This window comes from Micropterus salmoides, unplaced genomic scaffold, assembly GCF_014851395.1.
Source record: "Micropterus salmoides isolate LMB-PRFRI ecotype aquatic unplaced genomic scaffold, ASM1485139v1 Ms_hic_scaffold_2, whole genome shotgun sequence".
Lineage (NCBI taxonomy): Eukaryota > Metazoa > Chordata > Actinopteri > Centrarchiformes > Centrarchidae > Micropterus > Micropterus salmoides.
Window position 1 is genome coordinate 12,469,796 of NW_024041150.1, and position 17,566 is coordinate 12,487,361.

A 17,566-nucleotide genomic window follows, 5' to 3' on the forward strand; every position below is an offset into this window, starting at 1 on the left:
ATTTCAGTTGGTTGCTTTTACAAATAAATATACAGTTAACAAATAAACTAAAATTTAAGAATGCCAAAGCAAATTAATGACAGGAAAACTATTTCCACAAAGATATTTTATTCTATTCTTCTGAGTGTAATGAACATGGGACAGTTAAAGCATAACATGGTTTTGTCAATGATCAGAATTTTAAGACAAAAGACAAACACCTTTTTAACGAAGATCACATAGTTAGTTATCAAGGCAGTCAATAACATGAATTTGACACAGGGACAAAGGCAGACTAACAATTTAAGTTTGGAATCTTCTGAAGAACCAATGGGCAGTCATCAGAGCCCGGAGGCAGAAAAGATGGAGAGAACACATGAATATAAATTAATATTTGGTTGTGAAGAACCTGAAGCCACCACAGGGGTGGATCTACTGAAAGCAACTGCAGTGGGTTGAAATGTGCAATGTAACCATTACTGTCCTATAGCTGCAGGAGTAGCCAGAATATTCTACTCTCGTGGTTTCTGATAAATTCTGTGTTTCATCAGTGTTTTCTAACCTCTTTGTTGGCACATTGCTGCCACCTGTTGATCGGTGGAACAGAGTAACTTCTGTAAACATGATGACACTTTGGAACGTTTCATTTCCTGTCATAGAATCTGCTCCGCTGATCTCCCTCTATTGTTATTCCATTCACAAACAAGTTTTGGGGGGGATCCTTGCTTGAGGCCGACAGGATTACCTTCTTAATACTGTCATACCAAAGCAGATGGTACCATCAAGATGCACATTGTTAAACCCAGCTCTAGATATTAGCAATCAAATGTTGTGTTAAATGTAAATTATGGCAACTGATAGACCCCCACAGACAGCAGGCAGCAATGGGTTCATCTTAGAAAAATGAAATATGGGAGGTGTTAGTAGCTTAAGCAGACTTCTTTTTATCTTTAAATCAAACATCATCTTACAAACTAAATATTCACATCTCATTTACATTCAGGTCTGCTCTGGAATTACGACGTAGCATCATTCTCAAAAATGAGAATACTGTGATAGACACTATAGACACTATGTTTCTTGGCACCAAACATGGATAATTAGTTTTTGGACGGTATTCCTGTCACCGTTACATGAACTCGCTACTGACGCCATGTTGGACTGGTGCTGAGAATAAGAAAAATTACACGTGTTGCTCTCTCCCTGCGCTGCGCTTGGTGTGTTGCTGTTAGTGTTTGGACATCTTGCGGATCATGTAGTTGAGGATGCCTCCGTGGTGGAAATACGCCAGCTCCACGTCAGTGTCGAACCTCATCCGCACTTGGAATGTTTTCCCCGTGTCGAGCTGTGAGGGCAGAGAGAGACAACATCAAGCTTCATGTCACCTCAGCGGCAGAACCATGTCCACCGTTCCACAAGAAACCGTCCCTAACCAACCTTCACGTCCACTATCATCCGGGGTGTGAGCTGCGTGGGGATGATGATGGTGTAGCGCTCTCGGCCGGTCAGTCCCAGGCTGTCTGCAGTGTCTGCTGGAAGATACTCCAGAGGAATCACTCCCATCCCAACCAGGTTACTGCGGTGAATCCGCTCATAGCTCTCTGCTATAACTGCCTTAATACCCTAAAAACAAAAAGAAAAAGTTAAGATTCACCCTGTAAATCTCTGGCTTTATCAGGAACTTCTTACAGCTGCATCTCAGTCTCAACTCCACAACTGACAACTACATTTTTTCCCTTTGTCCACACAATATGAAAATAATCTATTATCAGAATTTCTGCAGGGTTCACCTACATTTAAGATTTTATGTTCTCTTTAGCTCCTTTTTGTGCCCAAACTGCAACTGACCTTCCCTCTGGGTTATCATGAAGCTGTTCTATCGCCCACTAGCTAATAATTGGCCTTGAGTTCACTCTGAGCCTAGCTTAATATCACATGTATTTTCTTTTACTGGTTACTAAAAGTAGATCCTCACCAACAGAAAGGGGCCCTTTGCTGCCCAGTCTCTGGAGCTGCCTGAGCCGTACTCCTTCCCTGCTAGAACCAGCAGAGGGACCCCGGACAGCTGGTATCTCTCTGCAGCATCAAACACGTCCAGCTGGACAAAAAGGGTGAAATATGAACGAGTTAGTTCATGTGTAATAGTCCACCTAGCCTACAGGATGTGAGGCAACGGTGAGGTCTTTGCTCGAAGCTTAAACAGAAGCATCATGTAAAAGTTTCCCTACTCGCTGAGACAAAGACAACTGAGCATTTTGTTGAGCTCAAAGAATGACGTGTGTCGAGCAGCACAGCATCTGCATGGTAACCGTTACAAAGTTATAGACAGGTCAGGTGGTGCATGCTGACCGTATCTCCAGTTGGCAGGTGGATGGTTTGTGGCGCCTGCTTGTTGAGGAACTTGTTAAAGAGGCGGATGTTGGCGAACGTGCCTCTAGCCATGATGGCGTCGTTGCCTCGTCGTGAGCCGTATGAGTTGTAGTCCCGGTGGGTCAAACTGTCAATTGAATTGTGAAACAGAAAGCTTTCATGGTCAGTCTCATTCCAGTTAGCTTCAGACCAGGGTTTCCTCTTGTTATCCGATTGTTTTAGTTAGATGAATGCATTTTTCACTGCCTTTGTTATGTCGGGCAGGCGGGGATCGAGCCACCGACCTTCTGGTTAGTGGACGACTGCTCGACCCCCTAAGCCACAGCTGCCCTGGAAGTCTGTGTATCATTATTATTATTATTATATCTTTATGTCAAATTCACTGTTTCCAGAATGCTTGCATGTGGCCTTTTAGTACCACTATTTAAAGGGCACACCAACCAAGAGACAAAACCCACGTAAAAGACTGCTGTTGATACTTCTTTACAGCGGAAAGTGGAGAGGCGACTCACCCTCTGTTGGTCAGGTAGCGTGCTGCAGAGCTGTTCCTGGCGATGTTCCCTGCAGGAGAAATGTGGTCTGTGGTGACCGAGTCTCCCAAGTTCAGCAGCACGTAGGCGTCGATTATGGATTTGGGTGGTTGCAGATTCATGGTCTGAATGAAGACAACATGGCAAGATGATGATACAGTAACACCATGCCCAAAACTTAATAACAAAAATAAATGGGTACAATATTGTCTGAAGAATCTTCTGAGTACCAGTAGTAGCAGAAGTATAAAGTAATAAATACTAGTAATAAAGAATAGTAGCCCTCCTAGAGAAAGCCCTGGGTGAATAATGATCATGAAAACATTTTTTTAAACAAGAAATCAAACTCAGGACATAATTCAACTCCATTTTTGTATTTCATTTTAACTGAAATGTCAGGAGAACACGATTTGTAGGCTGGGACTTCTCTATAGCACCAGTGATTCATTTTTATGGTATGTTCATTTAAATGGCAGCTCCTGCAATTTGGATATTACACTTATCCATACTGATTTTTTCACAATATTTTGATTAATTGTTTAGCCCTAGTGAGCATAAATGACTTCATTTATTTTTATATATTAATGAAAATATAGGACATTGAATATACAATTTTTAAATTAAAAAAATAAAATTGCACTTATGTCTTTCTTTTTTCACAGTGAACCTACTAAAATATGAAATATAAAACTCTTTGTTCCTACACTTATGGTCCTTTGCAGAAAAGCGTTAATATAAGCATAAAAATTTGAATTTTTCTTTTGCAGTGTTTTGTTTTGGAATTCACTCATAACTATTTGTCACATTTTGCAGGTAGTTCACCATTTCTAAACATGAAAATTAAAATTGCAAAATTAAATTTCTATCAGATTAAATTATTTCATTTTAATAACTGCAGCCTTGGTCCTCCGTATATTAGCAGTGGTAGTAAAAGTAGAAGCTGCATACATTTAGAAAGACTGCTTTGTATATTTACCAAATCCTTGAAGAATGGTGGTGACTTGATGTAGGTTGATTTGGGGTCCCAGGTATACAGCTTATCAGAGGGAGCAACCAGAGAGTTCCAGCGTTCATTCACTTTCTGCAACAACACAACATCCCAACAAATCCATGTCAGTCACACATCTACGTCACACTGCAGGAATGCTTGCTTCCCAGTTCTCTTGCTAACAGACTAAAGGTTATTTTACCTCTATCTTCTCATAGACTTCTTTGAACATTGATGGGATGACATACGTTCTCTCCACTTCCTGGATCTCCTGCCGTGTGGGCCAGATATCCCTCAGGAAAATCTCTTTGCCTTCAGAGTTAATGGCTGCAAAGGCGACAGAGGACAAGAGGGCAGAATTAAACATGTGAAACTACCTTTGTTTTATGCTTTAAGCTCAAAAGTAGTTGCGTCTGTGAAGCTCATAAATAGGAAAACAAAAGATTTAAATCACACATAAAAGTTAAATCAAATGTTAATTCCAGCATCAAGGCTGACCTGATGACATCACACAAATGACAAAAATGAAGAGTCAAGACGGCCTGTTCAGGCCTAAAAATGATTTAAGCATAAAGGAGGATACATCTTAGACTCATACGTAGATCAAGCCAAGCAAGTGTATGAGCAACGCTATAGTCAAGAGCAGGCTGGTAGAAATGCCAGTGAAGAGCTTGGGGGGCTGTTTCAAATCTCAGTGACACAAACCAAGTCAAGCAGCTGAGAGAAGAGACCATCGACAACACCTTTCTGCCAAGAAACCTTAAACTCTGGTGTCTACAGGTGGGATAGTGCCCTCGCTTGCTGTGGCCGTTCACTGTATGTGAGGTCCCCATCACTCAAGTTGAAAAACTGGAGAGGACAGAGAGCTCCTTCATTAAAAAGTTGCTGGAAATGCCAAGATCTCTAAGCAGCATCTACTTACATAACAAAAGGAGCCCTGAAACTGCCACAGGGCTTACTGAAGAACTCAAGTGTGCTAAGGCGAGATTTGAGATGACTCTTTTCCAAATACAGCGGGGAGACATATCTTTAAAGAATGGTACAAGAGTTCCCAGCGAGTATTTTTGCTTGAAATGCCCAACCCTAATTCAAACTGCACTGCATCCACATGAGTCACTCTTATATTCACAGGCCAACCCTGGAAGCTATCTTCTTAAATGTCAAGTTTGTCTGATCAAATTTTAACAGTTCTGTTTGTGCAAGTGTCACTTTTAAATCCAAAGACAGACTGTAGCCAATCCCACAGCATCCCACTGTGAAAACATCAGCTTGCATTTATAATGAGATCTGTACACAGGCCCCAGATTTGACTGGCTTTAACCAAAGTGATAAAAATGTTCAGGGCTAACCAGCCTGGAGCAGCTTCTGATCTCTCTGACAGTCTTCTGGAAAGGCACAGACGCTGGCTGTGCTTTGGTACTGAATGCCTCCAACACTGTGTGGGTACCTGAGTTGCAGCTCGGCCAACGTCTCTCATACGAGAGGCTCTTCCAGTGTGTGTGGGAAGTGCCAGTACACAATCACAGCCACGCTGTGTAGAGGTTATAAGTTAGTATTATGGTTAATTAGCCCTAAATATTTATTGAGAAAGAAGAGACATTAACCTCTTGTTTAAATCCAACAGCCTCTGTGATGGCTAGCAACGCTAAGTTAGCCTAGTGTGCCAACCACAGAGCCACAATCTTTGCAAAGACACGACAAAAATCAGTCAAAAATGATTTAGCATTTCACTCAACCGATGCAACAGAAGCAGAGACATAATTTTTTTAAATTTCACACATTCTTCCTCCTTGTCATGAACTTGCGCCTACATAACCCGCAGGGCAACTGGACTGGAGTTTTGTTGGTGATTCAGGTGTTGGTGGCAGCTAATGTAGCCTGTAGGCTGCAGAGGTCTGCTGAGCTCACCTCTTTCTAACTCCACACCAACAGAGCCGGTTCATTTGTAGTCTTTAACTGACGCTGACTCAAGTGGCATCACTTGAGGACATTTATCAGACTTCACCCAGCTCCCTCTGAGACACTGAAGGCTTTACACTACTTTTTAAGTGGAGTTCCCGTTGAAATTGTAGGCTATAATTTACAGATCAAGTTTCCTGCACAAACTCTGATCCTCCCCAGTATGACACATAAAAAGAGAGTGATCATGAGCTTGTCATTGGCCATGTCTTCACCAACCTGCTTTTAAACTCAGTTCTCCCCCCCATGAGGTACCTTAGTACAGCCAATCTCATACACAAACCAGCACATTCTGTGCTTAAGTAAAGTTTACTACTCTCAAAGTGGAACTACTCACCAATGGGTTCTTTCTCAAAGTCTATCCTCACAGTGCCGGCTATGGCATAAGCAATGACGAGAGGTGGAGAAGCCAGGTAGTTTGCTCTGGTGTTGGGGTGGACTCTTCCTTCAAAGTTTCTGTTTCCTGATAGGACCCCTGCAGCAACCAGATCTCCCTGAAACCCAAAACAATGTAAACACCTCCAATGAACATGACTGAAAATACCGTGTGCAGTTATATTTTGAGATGTATTCTGTTAATCTACATAGCTTGTAAAACTAGAGAGGAAAAATACTTCAGATCAAGAGAAAGTCCAAGCAAACAACACACAGGACCACAGGACATGTAAGTGAGTGAGGAATGCTTGGAGGAGGGAGAGGATGAAAAGCAGTAATGAGTGCTTGTGCAGTGAAATGATACAGCAGGGATGTGGAAACGGCCTCTTGGTACCTGGGTTATGGCCTCCACCACCGGCTCTGGGAGCGGCCCACTGTTGCCTATACAGGTCATGCAACCATAGCCAACAACCTCAAAGCTAGCAGGAAAGACAAAACGGTTGCAAATGATCATTATCAATTATCAAAGAGCATCATACTAACTTCAGTAGACTGTGCCATGTGGGGCAGAAAAAAAACGGCACAAGCAAAGAAAAACAAGTAGCACTTCTTTGTGTACTAGACTTGGACAATAGGACAATATTTACTGTGAGACTACGGAGAACTTTGGTCTGCTGACGAGACATTTTGCTCTAACACAGTGACGCTTAGTTCGAAACAGACTACCTCACACAGTTTTTTGTCTCCAACCCGCCAAAAATCACATGACCATCATCACTTGTATCAAAGAGGTGTTTGAATACAGGGTGTGCTTGACAATCAGTCGGTGTTAAAAAGCATAGCTGTAAACTGTGGTTAGTTTTGTAATGGCGACCTTGACTGATCAAATTAATAATAATGACAGCAGGGAGACTACTTAAACTCTGACTGTCATTATGGTTTTGATTTAAAGATTCAGGGTTGCGAATTACAACCAACAATTCACTCACCGCTCATGCAATACCAAGGACAAGCCAGCAGATGTCCCCATTTACACTGTATCAAATGCTTCAAAATGACAAACCCTTTTAAGCAGTTTTCTCGTAGTGATTCAGCGGCTTCAGAAAGCTTCATTTCCCCGCTTCTACTGCTGTAGCAATTTCTTTAGTATCTCCATATTCTAAATCAATGAGCAGGACTGTACTATGGCAATACTGTCACATGCATTACTGTGCAGTTGTGTAAACGACACGGTTTCATTAAAGCAAGATGTGATTGGTAAGGCTGACACCAAATCAGATGCTGAGATTTTAAACACGTATATAACATAAACCAACATCTCTCTATCTCTATCTCTATCTATATATCTCCTTATACACATGTAATCTATGTATTTATTAGCTCTATCTATGGCAGAACAAACGCCATCTGCTTCAGAAGACTTAAGTTCAAAGATGAGGAGAAAAGCTAGTAAGTGGACCATGACATTAGTTTTTGTGTGCGTGAAAAAGACGTTTTCCAGGGTAAAGGGTGAACTTTCACACTCAACACATAACGTGGCTTTGTACGAACATGTTGGAGATCCTCCATACATAAAGAAAACTGACTGAATAAGAAATTCGAGTAGCTTACCCCAGCTGAGAGAGGAAATCCATCACGCCACTCTCCTTCAGGTAGTAGGTGACCACTCCACTGCCAGGTGACAGGCTGGTCTTTATGTACGGCTTCACGCTCAAGCCACACTCAATTGCTTTTTTTGCAAGGAGTCCTAGAAGAAGAGCATTTATCTTTAAAGAGTGTGTAAGATTACTGTCAGAATAACAGGACGGTAACATTTCCCACGTCTCCAACCTGACTAGGAGACACTTATCAAAATCCCATGATATTGCAGAGATTCCATGAACAGAAGTACCGTACACTCACCTGCTCCAAGCATGACAGATGGGTTGCTGGTGTTGGTGCAGCTGGTGATAGCAGCGATGACCACTGAGCCGTGGCTTAACGTATACTCTTTTCCATTAAACTGGAAGGGGACTGTGGTGCTGTGACGTTCAGGAGGCACTTGGAAACCCTTGAAACCTTGCTAAAAATGTCACAAAACAAACGGAAATTAATTGTTTTGTGGAACCAAGTGAAAGTAACAGCAACGGAGTCCTGGATAAAAGTGAAAGCAATAGGGCTGGATTTGAAATGTTCTGATTCTAACCTAATACATTACAAACATGTGTAATGCGCCAGAACAGTGGTTCATTTTATGATACCTTACTTATGATATATTAACATGACATAACAAGCTTTCTTTCAACAAAAGAAACAAAGAACAACAGATGTTTGTTCTAGAGCCCGACCGATAAAAAGGCGAGCCAATATTATTGGCCGAGTTAACTACAGATAAATCAGTGTCTGTGTTTATAACAGCTGTTAAATGACAATTAAGAAAGTTATGAGTGTTGTTGTTGCATAGTTTGTCCAACAGAGGGTAACACCTGGTGAATTTACAAATCCACCACAAAACACAGCAATCAGCTGACAGAAGCAGCTGTCCTGTTCAAAGTACTATTTATAATACTAAAAAAGTTCATTTGTAAACTGGTAACATAAAATAAATTAAAACAATAATACAGTTATTCGTTGAGCCTTTATATACTTTATTATGATATTTTATATTAATTGTTTTATCCTTTATTTTCTTATTTTTCAAACTAGTGTTTTAGCATACACATTCATGTATCGTTTACATCTGTGACAAACTCACCTTAGAATCCTTGATTCTTCATAATGTAATGCATGATGAACATGAAAAGTGTACCGGTGCCTACCTTTGCTCCCAGGCAGGTTTCAAAGTCCTTTTTCATGTCAGACACAGCAATTCTGTCCTGAGGTCTTTTGGGACCGCTGCAGCATGGAACCACCGTAGTCAGATCCAGCTCTACAACCTGAGAGCCAGACAGAGAGAGACAGAGAGATCAGGATATACTCGAAGACGTGGTTCATAGTAATCATTTTGTAATTCATACTTTTCAGCTGAACAGTCTAAAACTGCTAAAACTTCAAAATAATGCAGAGACTGACCTGAGTGAAATCTGGGTCCTGAGAGACATCGTTGTAGTCTCTGAACATGGCCACTGCCTTCAGGTACTTTGTAATGTAGGCCAGCTGTTCTGCTTCCCGCCCTGAATAAAAAAAAACTTGGAATAAAATTCCTTGTGATAAATCAGAAAGCTGACTTAACTAATTAATAATACTTTTTTTATTTTTATTATAAATTAGGTATCCCTTTAGTTCAAATCAAGCGGGAAGCTTCCAGTCTACAATATGAAGCCGATGCTGTCCACGAAAACGTGAAACGAAAGTATCCCGCAACACTTTGTCTAGATGGCAGCACCGTAAATCGTGTTTACTTTCTGTCGCCACATAAGCACGGCACATTATCAGCACGAGGACATGTAGTATTTCTTCACTGCCTTCATGTTAGAAGTCATTTCTGCCCCGCTGCTGTCATGGTAACGTAACGTTACACCACGAGTCATGTAACGATCGGCTGTTTCATATTTTCTGTTTATTTAACGCCCACGTATGAGCGAGAAAACAGTTAATCTAATTACAGACACTGTGTGACAGTAAGGACAGTCTGTGAGTCCTTTCAGGTGTTCACTGATGCAGAAATACATTTTATTATCATACTGCATTACTTAATATTGATATGAATCTATGTCAGAAACATTTAAAGTTTTTAGTAAAGTAGCCTAATTAATGTCTGTTATTGTTATTATCACAACACATCAGTGACGTGGAAATTTGATTCATTTTAAGATTTGCTGCTATTGTCATTATTCTAATGTGCTTCATCTGGATGATTGAATAAAATATAGATTTACTGATTAGACATGTTTTTGATATTTATTTTGGATAAATTAGTATGTTAAATCAAGTAATAGGCAACTTTTTTTCCCCTTTAGAATAAACAAAATTAGTTGTTAGATTAATCGATTTGAAAAATAATCGATATGTACAGCCCTATCTCAGTCACTAGTTTCAAATCTTCTTCAATCCAACATGATGTGCATTTGGTAAATTATGGTCCCATTTATTTTAAAATAGACCACAAAGCAGAGTATGTTAGTATGTTTCAGGGCGGGATTATCTATAATTGACATGTTGTTACCATGGCGACTTGTCATTCAGGCTAGAGTGACTCGTACCCTCAGCACTGTGTATATTTAACCAGCACCATTTAAAAAGCTTATTAGGAGTCGGCTGTTCACTTTCTCTGGTGAGTACATTTAGTTTTAAGACTGTTGTTGGCTAGACACAATTATCAGCACTGTTAAAATGACAGTTAACATGAGTTACAGTTGCACCTAGCTAAGCGAGCTAGCTAGCTCCACACACGACCGTTAGCTCCGCCGTATCGTCACTTCCGGGCACTTCCTGGTTGTAAAATCTCGACATGGTGGCGTCCTATCGGCCAAACTCGAGGCTTCAAAACAGCAATCCACAAACCAACGGGTGACGTCACCATGACTACGTCCATTTCTTATATACAGTCAATGGTTCAAATCTTAAATCTGCAAATAATCTCTGTAGCAGTACTGTTAGACTGCCTTTTCTTCATTTGAGGAATGTTGGTGTGCAAGTGCAAGCTAGCTTTAAAAAAAACAAACAAACAAAAAAACAGACATATGTTGGAGAATCAACTCTTGTGCACACTGATGGGGATGGAGGAAATATAAATCAGTAGCTCGGGACCTCACAGTAAAGCCACCATGCAACATTATTTGCATCCTCTACAGCTTGGCACTGACCGGTCTGCTCGAGGTACTTAATGCTGACGTCGTCCACGGGGAAGAAAGCTGCTGTGGCGCCGTACTCTGGACACATGTTGGCGATGGTGGCTCGGTCAGCGATGGACAGCTGAGCAACACCGGGGCCAAAAAACTCCACAAACTTTCCCACAACACCCACCTGACGGAGGTGCTGAGAGAACAAGGGGAAAGGGACCATGTCAAACGGTGATGTCAGCAATGTTAAATTCAAGAGAAGTGGACATCTCATAAATACCCCAACATGATCACACACACACTCTACACACCTCTTATTTTGTATTACTGCACTCTGAATGTTACGTTGGTAAATAGTTTAATTGTAAAAGCTGATTCAATTTACCTTAGTAACAGTGAGGACGATGTCAGTGGAGGTAATGAGTGTGTCTGGGGTACCGCTCAGCTTATATCCCACCACCTCAGGCAGTACCATGCTTATTGGCTGACCCAGCATGACAGCCTCGGCTTCAATTCCACCGACACCTGAAGGTTATACAACAACTTTTATTTAGAACTTCATAATCAATGATCAATCAAATAAAGGTTGTTTGGGTAAGTGTCGTGTTATCATTAGCTAAAAGCTCATCCGCTGCATGAATAAATGAGAGCAGGCATTGCAACAGAGTAAATCTTTGAACAACACAATGGTCCAACACTTGATACATTGGCAACAAGTAAACAGCTTTGGTTTCCAAGGAAGGTTAAAATCAAAGACAACTGGACTTGGGTTGAATATACTTGAAGACATTTCGCCTCTCATCAGAGAAGTTTTTTCAGTTCTGTTAAAATGACAGTTAATGTGAATTACAGATGCACCTAGCTAAGCAAGCTAGCTAACTCCACACAGAGCTGTTGGCTCCACAGTCTCTTCCAAATATAGTCACGTCCAGTGCCGCTGGTTGCAAAAACTCAACATGGCGGCGCCCTTTCAGCCAAACTTGAGACTTCTAAACGGCAGTCCACAAACCAACAGGTGACGTCATGATGGATACCGTATGATTCGTTGGTGCTCCTGGCGGTTGTAACGACAGTAGTTGTGGCCATCTACACTACTCCGTTTTAGATTACAAACGGAGAATTAAAACAAATACTCTGTCCTCACCAGCGTTTTAGCTGGCCCCATGTGACTTCAATGACCACAACGACTGCCTTCCCTGCCAGTCAGTCAAATCTAAGGAAGCCTCTTGGATGAGAGGCGAAAAGTCTTCAAGTATCATCAACCAAGTCCAGTTGCCCTTGATTTTAATCTTCCTTGGATAACTATGACCTGGAGGACTGAGAATCTTCACTGACAGCTTTGGTTTCCCTTTTCCATCTTTATAGTAGTGGTCAAGGAATAAAGCTGCGTCTTGTGAAACTGGTTAAAACTTCATTATTGTTGTACACGATAAGATCAGCTGACACAGACAAACTTCTTCATTGCTGTAAATGTCATTTTTTCACTATATCCATAGATATTGTTCTCTAGCATGCTCATGGTTTGGTTTATCCAGCAACTGAAATACCTGACAAATCAAGGTACTTCACTACATTGATGCAAACAGCAAATATTTAGAGTCCTGCTCAATGATTTGCAACAATATCCACACTGGGATACGCACCACAGTGTAAATGGCATGGCAACACCTCTGATAATTGACAAATGTATATTGTCTCAGAGTATATACTGTCATTTTGCCCAACTCCAGGGAAATAAGCTTTCTTTCTGAGAGTAAGATGAGACGACTATCAGCCTCATGTCTGTTGGCTAACTAGCCAGTATGTAACACGTTTTTAACATTTCCTTTTGTGTTTGCTTAAACAACGAGAAACTTGTTCATCGGTGAGCTTTAGATGTGTTGGTAGGTGTATTTTTGGGCAGAGCTAGGCTAACTGTTTCCCCCCGCTTCCGCTTTTTATGCTAAGCTAGGCCAAATACATCCTGACAGCAGCTCTTTCCTCAGTGGAGAAGCACGAGACTCATATAAATCATCTCATCTCACTATCGAAAAGAGCGCAAAGACCTAACTATTTCTTTCAGGACTTTGTGTTGTGAAATGACCTGCTGGGTAAAAATAAAAAACAGTGGCTCACTAAATAACCTCAACATAATGAAAACAGAGAACACGCTGGGTTTTAAGAGGCCAATACTTGTTCTTGGAAACCTTTTCCTCTATGATCCACCTTTACATTCTCCACCAACACATATAACCCACAGCTGAACACACAATGACAAGACATATTCTTACCCCAGCCCAGGACTCCCAGTCCATCGATCATGGTGGTGTGGGAGTCTGTGCCCACCAGGCTATCGGGGTAGACGTACCCGTCATAGTTAAACACCACTCTAGCCAAGTACTCTAGGTTGACCTGGTGAACGATCCCTGATCCAGGAGGAATGATTCGCATGTTCCTGAAGGCTTTAGAGCCCCACTGGGGAGAACAGACAACACATTAAACGGTTAACAAACATCTCTTCATAGTTACCTTTACATCAGACACACTGGGTTTGGTAAAATTTTGTACCTTTAAGAACTGAAATCTCTCTCTGTTGCGGTCAAACTCCAAGTCCTGGTTTTTCTGAAGGCTATCAGACCTGAAGGAAAAAGAGCCAGTATGTTTAAATTATAGAGGAAGAGATAATTGTATTACATAGTGGATAATGTATCTACATGGAGAATAATACAGTTTTTATTAACCGGTGGTGCCATGGTGGAAAGAGTGTCGTGGACCTGGTCTTACTTCCTGTTAAAGTCCACTTGGATGGAATGATCGATGACGAGGTCAGCAGGGCAAACGGGATTGATCTTCTCTGGGTCACCGCCTAGTTGCATCACCGCATCACGCATGGCAGCGAAGTCCACCACAGCAGGGACACCACTGCAAGGAGAGTTTAGAGTCACAACATGTCACCTGCAGCATCATTCACACTTCATCAGTTCAATATGGATTATGTACGGCATCTAGAAAAAGGGCTGGGCGACATCACCTGAAATCAATATCACAAGTAACTGTCACATTTATCTCAATAACAATTAATGAGGCTATAAATTTAAAAACACACCTGAAGACAAGATTTTCTTAGAAATTATTAAGTTGTTGTCCTAAGCAATAAAGAGAAAAGCATGGATTATGACTATGTGTTGACTCATATTTTCATGGCTGCATCAGTACATCAGATGCAAATCTTCTAGTTACCTTAAAGTATAAAACTGAGAAGTTATTGTTTTCTCTCTACCATAATAAACAGCTGCCTCAGAAGGCATCACTTTTAAATGAAGGCAGGTCTGTTAACATTGGTTTAAAACAGCCTTCTAGGGCAGCACTTACAGTAACGCGTGACGTCAGCACGCCGTCTCTTCTGGCTGTCAGAAGAGACGCTAGCCTTAGCATCTGCTAACTAGCTATTGAAACAGATGCCTCAGAAATCATACTGAACAAACTTGGTTGTTTACAGTCACGGGCTGATATGATAGGTCAGTGTTTAGTTCTCGATAGCTTTTCAAAAATCAAAGCAAGAAAACGACTAAAAACGTTTTAAAACGTGTATTTGTTTACAAATTTGGCTTGTTTGTCCGCCATCTTGACCAGTTTTCGAAAGCTACGCCTGCCGCAGCCGCGCTGCTTTATGGGTAATAGTCAGCATCAAGTCAACATCGATGCTGCCTTCAAATCCAGATCGTTCCAGCCGTTTCGAACGGCACTCGATGCCTCGCTGTCCTGTTAGACACCTTCTGAGACAGCAGTTTAGCCCATTTCAAACACAGCCTATGTCAACAAATCTCATGAAATTACAATAATCAAACAATGTGTTAGTCCGTCTCTCACTCTTTCTGACTTCCCTACCCTGTCTGAGACTCTCAGCCCACTGGTTTCTACTGAAGACTTAAACTTTTTAAATTCTTAAACAGCTGGTCACTGCAGTTTTAAAGCTGAAGTAGGCCATTTATTTCAGATGAAATTCTCTTTACACCCACACCACAATCAATAAATCAAAACACTCCAGACACAAAAATGAAACAAATCTGGCATCTGTGGCTGTCGCAGGACTGTAGTAAGCACCTTCTGCCTGCCTACCTGCACACACTCTATAAATTTGTAGTATCAAAGCTGTGATTACCCTGATGACATCACTATGGCATCGTTGGGGCTATTTTGTAAGACTCTGTAAAGGGTTTCATCCGTTTCTAACAACCTATGGAGCAGCTCACAGACATGATGAAAATGAATAGTGTCCACATACGTGAAGTCCTGCAGGATGACCCGGGCTGGTCGGAATGGTACCTCCACAGTTTCAGTCTGGGTCTGCTTCCAGTTGAGGATGCTTTCCACATCTGAGCGCTTCACCAGAAACTCATCACAGTTCCTGACAGCAGACTCCAGGAGGACCCGGATGGAGAAGGGCAGACGGTCTGAGGAACAGATGCATAGTAGAATATTTACCACTTACGCTATTCAATTACACTGATAAGAGTTTTCATATCTGCATTCAGTAAAGAACTGCTGTTACCATATCTGGGATCTCCAAGTTTGGAAAGATTGTAAAACTGTTGCTTTGGGTCCTTGGGGTCCAGAGGCTCAACTAAATGCTGAAAAGGATTATTTGCCGTCACAGACATCCTCTTCTATGTGTCAGTACAAAACTATAAGAAATAGAAATAAAAGTCTGTTTTAAAACTCCATACAATCCACCACAAATCATTATTTTGATCAAATCAAACAAATAATCTCTTAAGTCTTCCTTTGTTTTTGTTTTTCTACCTTTCACACGCTAAATGCACATGTAGACCAAATTACTCAAATAGGGACATAGTCTCTCTTTACAGAGATTAAAGAAGGATAATTCCCAGGCCTGTCTTTTCCATATTCAGCGTGGAAATGGATTAGCCTTTAAGGTTGCAGTCCACTTGTGTTGGTAGAGCCGAGGGTTAGTGAACCCATGTTTTGCTAAGCTTACGTAATTAAATCTCTTTAGCAATCTGACAACATTTCAAATAGAGAAACGTGCAGCTGAATGTTTGACACGCTGGGCTTGTAAATGAACTTGAATATGAACACAAACAGAATGACAATTCAAAAAATCTTGACCTACTACAGTTCATTTCCCCCACTGAGAGACATTATGTGTGAGAAGTGAACTGATAAAGAAGTGCAGGCTAAAGCTCTGCAGCAGAATGCAAAGTCACTTTATGATCCTGATGTTACTGTGTAATGTAACAGGTCTAGAGCAGCCAGCACTGTGTGTAAGGCGTGTCTAATGTGAAAATATTAAATAGTGATATTGAATGTGAATCATAATGACTACTGCTGGGTACTGAACCTCTGTATTTCATTTTGGTTCCAACTTCAATGTAGTGACAGCAACAAGAGCTGCAACTGAATGTCTGATTTTTTTGTCTTGTTTACATATTGTTATATTTATTTACAGAATATTAACGCAAAGTATGCTATGTTTAGAAAACTTTTAACATGTCACAATTTTGCCTTATTTATTAAGTAAAAAAAAATGTTTTGTAGAAAAACATGTTTAAGGTAACATTCCTCAAAATAATTAGTATCTCTATTATTGTTAACATTTTTACAAACACACCCATAAACTGGCATGAAAAATGGTACCTTTTTAAACTTCTCTGTAGAAAATCTTTATTTTAATCAGAACAACTATTCTTTACGGTGTTTATATGTTACCTGCCTACAGTTGAGATAGGGCTCCAGTTAAACCTGTCCGCACACATCTCCAGCCCTTCAACTTCAACTCGGCCTTCTTACGTAAGTTAGCATTAGCTACTTTGTCAAACTTCAACATTTACAAACGCATACGTTTTGTATGAATACAGAAAACAGTTTTAGAAACATTACTAGTGGCTTGTTCCCATATAATCTTAGCATGACATGGTATTAAGACATAAAGGTTTTGAATGTGATGGCCAAAGTTAGCTAAATTAACTTAGCTTACGGCTCAACTAGTTATTCTGCATGATAGCATAATGTCGTTCTGCTACGTTAGCAACGTCACGCTACAGGAAAACAGGAAATAAGACATTTAATTAAATCTTGTCGGATTTTTACCTACGGTAATTTACCTCTGTGTGCGGCAGCGGACCAAACGCAGAGCAAGGTAGTGTGATCCCTGCACTGTGTCAGCAAGATAATCTCATACAAACCCCGTGTTCCGCCCTGCCGCAAGCAGCAACCACAGCTGTACTTCCGGTTCCAGCTTTATTCACAGTAAAAGCATCCAGTCGAAACGTTAATGCGACTCAAAACAACATTACAATAATAAATAACACAAGGGAAGAAACTAATTTTACGGTTTCTATGAAATTCCACGGATTTCATTGCCAATAGTTTTATAATGGGGACTACAACAAAAAAACTACAACTACTACAAAAAGTAGAATCGATAGGACAGGCTAATGACATTCATTGCAGTAGGCTATTTCAAGGATCGGTATTTCTCTTGTTTCTCACTTAAGTTTTTATTGAGTTTTCACGAAGATGAAAAACAGCACATCAACACAAAAAAAAAATACACAGTAAGTTTCACAAACAAAAAAGTAACAAAAAACATTTCATTTATTTAG

The 17,566-nt window shown here is 40.7% G+C and overlaps 1 protein-coding gene across 3 annotated transcripts; it reads right to left on the reverse strand.

Annotated features, from left to right (window-relative positions):
- Nucleotides 1–89: 89 nt before the first annotated feature.
- Nucleotides 90–17,210, reverse strand: aco1 (aconitase 1, soluble). 3 transcript variants are annotated; one of them, XM_038730354.1, is made up of 21 exons: nt 17,066–17,210; nt 15,493–15,625; nt 15,226–15,394; nt 13,725–13,862; nt 13,509–13,578; nt 13,232–13,415; nt 11,347–11,486; nt 10,986–11,157; nt 9,253–9,353; nt 9,000–9,116; nt 8,104–8,263; nt 7,813–7,948; nt 6,596–6,680; nt 6,164–6,320; nt 4,070–4,194; nt 3,856–3,960; nt 2,862–3,004; nt 2,329–2,476; nt 1,955–2,077; nt 1,417–1,602; nt 90–1,324 (listed from the first exon to the last, which is right to left on the reverse strand). In XM_038730354.1, the coding sequence occupies exons 2-21, from the start codon at nt 15,599–15,601 to the stop codon at nt 1,208–1,210; spliced, it is 2,685 nt and encodes an 894-aa protein (XP_038586282.1). In that variant the 5' UTR covers nt 15,602–15,625; nt 17,066–17,210; the 3' UTR covers nt 90–1,207. The 3 variants fall into 3 exon arrangements, with proteins under 3 accessions (XP_038586282.1, XP_038586283.1, XP_038586284.1); XM_038730355.1 differs by having other exon boundaries at nt 17,052–17,156; XM_038730356.1 differs by having other exon boundaries at nt 17,056–17,130.
- Between the last annotated feature and the right edge of the window lie 356 nt (nt 17,211–17,566).

Bases quoted from the DNA above. Each gene is read 5' to 3' on its own strand.
- aco1 (XM_038730354.1), bottom strand. From the start codon at position 15,601: ATGTCTGTGACGGCAAATAATCCTTTTCAGCATTTAGTTGAGCCTCTG. The intron at 13,416-13,508 runs GTACAAAATTTT...TGTTCTCCCCAG, and splicing joins AGAGATTTCAGTTCTTAAAG to TGGGGCTCTAAAGCCTTCAG. The intron at 1,325-1,416 runs GTTGGTTAGGGA...CTGCCCTCACAG, and splicing joins GGATGATAGTGGACGTGAAG to CTCGACACGGGGAAAACATT.